The sequence below is a fragment of the Nothoprocta perdicaria genome, unplaced genomic scaffold (assembly GCF_003342845.1).
Source record: "Nothoprocta perdicaria isolate Ctin4 unplaced genomic scaffold, notPer1 scaffold_283, whole genome shotgun sequence".
NCBI lineage: Eukaryota > Metazoa > Chordata > Aves > Tinamiformes > Tinamidae > Nothoprocta > Nothoprocta perdicaria.
In genome coordinates this window covers 8,799-15,353 of record NW_020455514.1, presented here as the reverse complement: position 1 = coordinate 15,353, position 6,555 = coordinate 8,799, and the positions used below count along the sequence as shown (strand labels likewise).

Genomic DNA, 6,555 nt, shown 5'->3' with positions numbered 1-6,555 from the left:
TGTTGTAGCGGCATTCCGTCTCGGCCAGCGACGATTCCAGAGTTTCCTTCTGAGGATGGAAACAAGAAGGAGGCACCTTGGGTACACCTGTAGGCTTAGCCATCCGGCCACAGGAATTCGGGACTTTCAAGCCAAGAAATCCCACTAAAATGTGCTCGTTTGGTGTCTCAGCTGTGACCCCCATCATGTGACTTCCCGAGCAGAGCCAGGGTTAGACACCAGCGCTGGCAGCATCACCTACCATGTTGAGCTGGGCTTGGACGTTGATTTCCAAGGCCTGCAGCTGGCGCCTCAGCTCCGTCACCTGCTTGTTGCTTGACTCTATCTCCTGGCTGCTGGTGATGACCTCCAGGTTCACCTCCTCTACCTGAAGGGCGAGAGCAGAGCTGTTCACCTGAGACGAGTGTCCCCATCCCCAAGGCCCCGCCAATCACGCCCCATGCAGGGGCCCTTCTGCCACCTCGCTGTGCTTGGACAGGTCGTGTCCATGGCCGCGCCTGGTACCTTGCAGGCGTACCACTGCTCCGTCTCTTTGCGGTTGCGCTCCATCAGTGTTTCATACTGGCACCTCAAGTCCTCCAGGATCTTCCTGAGGTCCGGGCCCGGGCAGGCGTTGACCTCCACGCTCACGTCGCCAGTCGCTTGCTTCCTCAGGCAGCTCATTTCCTGCCAGACCGTGCGTGGGGCAGTGCTGGGCACGTGCAGCGCACGTCCCTTCTGCCCTTCTCTTCTTTCTGGAGGGGCAGGGGCAATCTCACCTCCTCGTGGTTCGTCTTGAGGCAGCACATCTCTTCGGTCAAGGCCTCAAACTGCAGCTGCAGATCGGTCTTGCAGCTGGCCAGCTGGTCCAGCACCGGGCGGAGGTTGCAGATATCGGCGTCCACATTCTGCCGCAGCCCGCACTCCGTCTCGTACCTGCGCACGCAGCAAAGGGGAGTCAGCCCGCCCTGGGCACGCGGCGCCAGCTCCCTCGCTGCTGCCCAGCCACGTTCCCAAGCAGGTTTTCCAGATGGGATGCCTGGGGCTCGACAGCGACCTGCTTCGCCTGCAAGTTGACTTTGGGGAGAAAAAAAGGACCAAGCACTTCCTTGACATCGGGTACAGTATGTGATGAACACGGCTAATGATATCCATGCGTTTGAACAGTGCAAGCAGCTTCTCTGCTGCCCCCAAGGCCTGTAGGGTTTCCCACCTCCTGCCCTGGCACGGGCAGCGCGCGGCTGTACTCACTTCACACGGAAGTCGTCCGCAGTCATGCGGTTGTTATCAATGTCCAGGATGATTTTGTTAGCTTCCATGGCTGCGCATAGGATCTGGAAAAGAGACCGTGGGGAGGGCACTGGGCATGCAGCTTCCTCCAGCAGGAGGCCCTGAAGGAAGCTCCTATCTGGAATAACGCAACCCAGGTATTTTATGACAATGTCATGTATTGGGGCTATTAATCTGCTCCAACTGGTGGCATTTCCCTGCGGGGGCCGTCTCCATGTGAGCTTGTCTGAGCAGGCTCTGCAAGGCCACCGAGCTGCCCTCAACGCATTTCACTCAGACCATCATCTCCGGCACCTCCGCAGACCTAGGAATTGCCTCTGCAGTCTGAATCTCTATGCGCACATCAAAGGGAAGCCCAAAGATCACTTGAAAGAGCCTGATTTACCTGGTTTTGAAGGTCATCGATTTCCTTATGGAAGCAGCTGTAGTCCCGCGGCTCGCAGCTGGGCCCCACTTTCGCGTACCACTCGCGGATCTTGCCCTCCAGGTCGGCGTTCTCGCCCTCCAGCAGCCGCACCTTGTCCAGGTAGGAGGCCAGGCGGTCGTTGAGGTTCTGCATCGTGGCCTTCCCGCTGTTAGCCAAGAGGATCCCCTCGGCGCAGCCCGCGCGGCCGAAGCCGCCTCCGAGGCCCCGAGGGCAGGAGCTCGCAGCGCTGAAGCCCACGGCGGGACAAGGCTGCGGGGCGGCTCCGAAGCCTCCAGCCACGCCGCTGCCAGCGCCCGCTTGCTTCCCCGTTAATCCCTCCGTTAAACTGCCGCCAGAAAAGTCGCCCGCCATGCCGGTTAAGTCGAAGGCGGCCTGTCTCGCGGGGGAGGCAGAGGGGACCCTCCTGGTGCTGCCGCCGCTGCCTCTGCCTTGGGCGCAGGCGGCCAAGACCTGCCGGATGCTGCAGCTCATGGCGAGGGCAGCGCGGGAGGCAGCCGAGCGCGGCGCCGGCGGCCCAGCTCGCTGCACGGACTCCTTGCGACGCGCTGTCCTCACGCTCCCTATTTATACCCTTGGTGGTGGCTGCCACCACGGCGCAGGGCGGCTTATTCTTCCTTCCTGTGACCCGGCCAGCCCTGGTTTATTCTCTGCGCCGGAAATATTTCCCCCCAGGCGTTTGTCTCCAGCAATCCCACAACAGAAAGCTGCTTTGCTTAAACAGAAGCGAGTTAGCAAGCTACATCAAAAATGGTACTTCCTGAATCATCAGGTCTGACTTGTGGTGACGGCCAAGGAGCGGTGACATGAGAGCGGCGATACCCGCGAGCGCCCGGCGCCGGAATGACACAGCCAGCGTGGGCAACGCCACCAGTGCTGTGCCCAGCACGAGGGACCCAGGCCCTGGCAAAAGAGGTTGTTCCTCCTCCTTGCTCCTGGCCATTGAGGAGCCCCTCTTCAGGAGAGAGACCCTTTATAAGATCCTGGAGTAGTAGATGTTGCAGTCAGCCGTGAATATTGCCTGCCAAGAGAGGCCACAGGCATGAGAGGTCTCATAAAACTCCTAAAAGAGGAACACGGAGAGCTTCAGGAGCAGATTGATCCATTATAGGTTTGGCCCAAACCCAGTTTGCACCCTGGAAGTTCTCCAAATATAAGCTAGGGGAAATGCGTGACAATTAGAAAAAAAAAGACTAGAAAAGATCATGAAAAAAAAAAAAAGACATTAAGCCAACTCTTTAGACTTGGAAGGCTGAATTGAGGAAGAAGGGAAATAATTAAAAGGTTTGTCATATAAATCTTTCATTTTACTATTAACACAGCCGTGCTAATATTGTCTGGCTTTTACCTGTTAGTTGCTTGGCGTTGTCTTTGGCATCCAGGCCACCTGGACTCAACACATGAGGGATGTGTCAGGTCCAGCCTGTTTCAGGAATATTGCTTATGCCATCTGGGTTGGTTCATTAATTTGGATTTTATCTGAGTCTGCAAATCCATAACGCCTTAGACATGGGGTGGTTTCTGTCTGTGTCCACCCGTAATTAGCAGGTCAGCCCTGTGCCGTGGGGCCCTGGTGCACATTGTTGGTGTGATGTCCATGGCCAGGCCACATTGCCCTGGGGCTTCTTGTCTTTTTTTTCATCAAAGAATTGTGAAAATATCATTGAGTTAGTTAGTTCCTTCCTTTATGAACTTCAGACCTTGCTATAGATCTCTGCAGTCATTACTGAATTAGCCTGTGTAAAGCTTTCATAAGAACAGTCATTCCGCGGTGATTTTGTTAGATTTGTCCTTCATGAGGTTCTTTCGTTTCCAAAATTTGAAATATTTATGAAAACCACCTCTTGCTTTTACAGCAGGCTCAGAACATGCTTAGAGACGTACCTGTAGTTACAATATTCCATGAAAAGAGAATTCCTTTTTTTTTTTTTTTATGAGGACATCCTTTAATGAAGTTTTCTCCGTGCGTAACCAGGGATGCTTTGCAGGATTGCAGAGCCGCCGGCGCAGGGTGCAGCCGCCGCGGACGCTGCCAGCGCCGCCGTCCTCGGCCGACCCCGGAGCCCTGCAGGCACCGCGGAGCCCTGGGGAGGAAGGGAGCAGCTCAGCCACGTTCCCCAGGGACATTTCCCGAAGAGCAGTGCACGCCTGAGCAGCCACAGTTATTACTTCAAGTGACAAATGAGCTGAGAAGCCTTCCCGGGGCAAAGGTGCTGTTCCCGTCTAAGGAGCTTCCTTAAAAACAGAGGGAAAGGAGCAGAGATTCAGCCTCAGATTTGCTCCTTGTATTCCACATTAGGAAGAAGAGAGGTGGGGAGCAGAGGATGAGCATCGTGGCGGCATTCCAGGTAGTTGCTGTGCAGAGCCTGATCTGCAGTTCTCTGATGAAACCGGAATCTCCAGACCTCTGATCCCAGCCTTGCAAATCACTGCAGGCAACTCGCTCCGGCTCCCCGCGCCTCCATTTCACGCTTTGTAGCGTGGAAATAATAATGTTGGTAATCCCTCTTCTGCAGGCGTTGTACAAACAAATGCCCAATGATAACAGAGCTTTAAAGATAGGAAGCAAGATATTCATTTTCAACATTATTCACTGTAAGTGTTCTTGTTGTTATGTATTAAGTTTGACACTAGGATGGCCTACATATTTCTCAGCTGATGAAATACATTTCAAAGACATCTCAATTTTCCTTTTTTTTTGCAGGGCTGGCTTTTTTTTTTGTTGCCCATTAAAGGTTCACCAATATCCTCTGAGGTCTTGTTTCTGTAAGTCCTTGCTGAATCCTGTGTAGGCTTGTCCTATGCATGCATCATGCAGAAGGCTTGAAAAACGCTGTCCAAAACTAATGTTTGTCCATGTCTGGGCTGTGATAATTTGTCCACATTTCACAGATTAAAATGCTAATTGTATAGCATGAGAGTAATAGTAGGAAATAAATACCCCCATATTTGTGTGGTACTTTCCATCTTCAGAGCGCGGTAATAGCACCATGAATAGCACACTGAGCACGGATGTTACTCTGTGATATTAGTGTTATGCAGAATTAAGTGGAATTTAGGCCTTTTTCATTAAAGCAGATGTCCATGATGAATAGGGAGGATACCTGGTGAGATCCTCCCAGTGAACCTGGAATGGATTGATGTCGGAGACGGGCGCTCCGTCAGCTCCCCGGCTGCTCGCTGCAGCGTGTGACAACGGCTCCAAGCTATTGCTTATTAGGGCGCTGGCATCTGAAAGCTCAAGACCTCTCATTTATGCTCGAAAAGCAGCGAGTGGGGAGTCTTCCTCTGAGCCACGCTGAAGGCCCGTCTGGCAGACAGATGGGAATGGTATCTCAGCGCTGGGTGAGACATCAAAGCCAACTAAAGATGCTGCTTGTTGTGTCTCGCTGCGACTCTCGCCCATGTCCTTCCAGTAGCACCAGTGGTCTTGATTTACCGTGTTGGCAGCAGAGCCACTTACTTGGGAATTGACACCTGCTTTGAGCTTCTGACTTCCTTTGAATCCATAACATTTAGTTATTTCAGAAAGCCCTTGGGTGGTCAGTACCTTTGGGGCTCTCTGACAATGACTCAAGAAGTTAATAGCTGCCTGAAACATGGCTGAAATACGATGTTTCTTCTGATGGCAAGAAGAAAACACAACATTTTTCAGTTCAATCAGGATTTCCATCCCACCCACAATTTCCTTGTCCACTGCCGTAACATCTAAGATAACTTGATTCTGAGGATCTGCTTGACCTTGGTTTTATCTTTGAGATGGCTGTGGCCGTGTGCCTGGAAGGCTCGCTGTTTCTGCAGGGACGGGCTGTAGCTCCAGCACGGGGGGAAGCCACATTCAGCCCATGACCCCTGCAGTCCTGTCCGCGTTTCGTTTTCTAAATTTCTGTGACGTTGCCCTCCAACAGCACAGAATGACAACGTCACCTCGGAAGACACTCCCTTTTCTGGAAAGTCTTGACAAGTTCATCCTCTTCTTCGATCACCTTCGCTCTCCTCTGCTTGTCATGTCCTGCCTCCCCTGAGGTCATCAGCTCTCTCTGAGGACTTGCTCAGGCCAAGGAGAAGGCCTTCATGCTCGTGCAGGAAAGACCTCAGTGCCCTTGCGACAGGAGAGCAGATCATTGCTAACAGTCCAGGAGAGGAATGTGCTTAAATTCAGGTGCCAAACCCACTTCGGCAGCGCTGTAATTAAAGGGAAGCTGATCTACTGTAAACTGTTGTTTTCCCTTTTGTCTAAGTCCTAAATACATCCCCAGGAGGTGGGTGATGAAGATGAGGGCATGGCCAATCCCAGACAACGCTCCAGAGCAGCCAGTGCCAAGAAAGCACCAGGCTGTTGCCTCCCAAAGGACTTCCTCTCCCGTGCTCCACCAGACCAAGGTGCAGTGGATGTGGGACGGGCACGGGGCACTTGCTGCCTGGATCACTCGTCAGGAAGCGACGGTCAGAGCCGAAGGCAACACCCGCTACGTGCTCCCTTGTGCCGATTTCGTCACCTAATCCGGCGTGGCAATGTGCCACCAGACGGTGTTGACACGCAGTAACCAGTTCAGGGCTTTTCAGGAAGGATTTTAACAATTATCAGCTAGATGCCAGAGTGGTAACTAATCATTGCTGCTCATCGCTCGGCAGATTAAGCAATGATTGCTTTGGAACCTGTTACATGCAGCCTCAGGGCAGCATGAGAAAACCTGCATAAAGTTTTTGCAGGATGAGCCTAAGAGCCTGGTTAACGAGTCAAAGGAGACTCGTTAGAAGGTGCATGAAGGATGTGCTGTGGAAAGAAAGAAGGAAAGAAAGGAAAGAAGGAAAGAAAGAAGGAAAGAAGGAAGGAAAGAAGGAAGAAAGGAAAGAAAGAA

At 52.6% G+C, this 6,555-nt stretch overlaps 2 protein-coding genes across 2 annotated transcripts in view; both read right to left on the bottom strand.

The window, feature by feature from the left end:
* Positions 1-2,167, bottom strand: part of LOC112949010 (keratin, type I cytoskeletal 13-like) — a 2,405-nt gene extending 238 nt beyond the window's left edge. Inside the window, exons 1-6 of the mRNA XM_026041381.1 lie at positions 1,655-2,167; positions 1,231-1,313; positions 759-915; positions 505-666; positions 242-367; positions 2-49 (exon numbers count right to left, since the gene is read on the bottom strand). Coding sequence (XP_025897166.1) covers positions 2-49; positions 242-367; positions 505-666; positions 759-915; positions 1,231-1,313; positions 1,655-2,167 — 1,089 coding nt within the window. The remainder of the gene's footprint in view (position 1; positions 50-241; positions 368-504; positions 667-758; positions 916-1,230; positions 1,314-1,654) is intronic.
* A 499-nt stretch (positions 2,168-2,666) lies between these two features.
* The window catches only part of LOC112948991 (keratin, type I cytoskeletal 14-like), an 8,871-nt gene continuing 4,982 nt past the window's right edge, over positions 2,667-6,555 (bottom strand). Inside the window, exon 9 of the mRNA XM_026041359.1 lies at positions 2,667-2,714. Coding sequence (XP_025897144.1) covers positions 2,667-2,714 — 48 coding nt within the window. The remainder of the gene's footprint in view (positions 2,715-6,555) is intronic.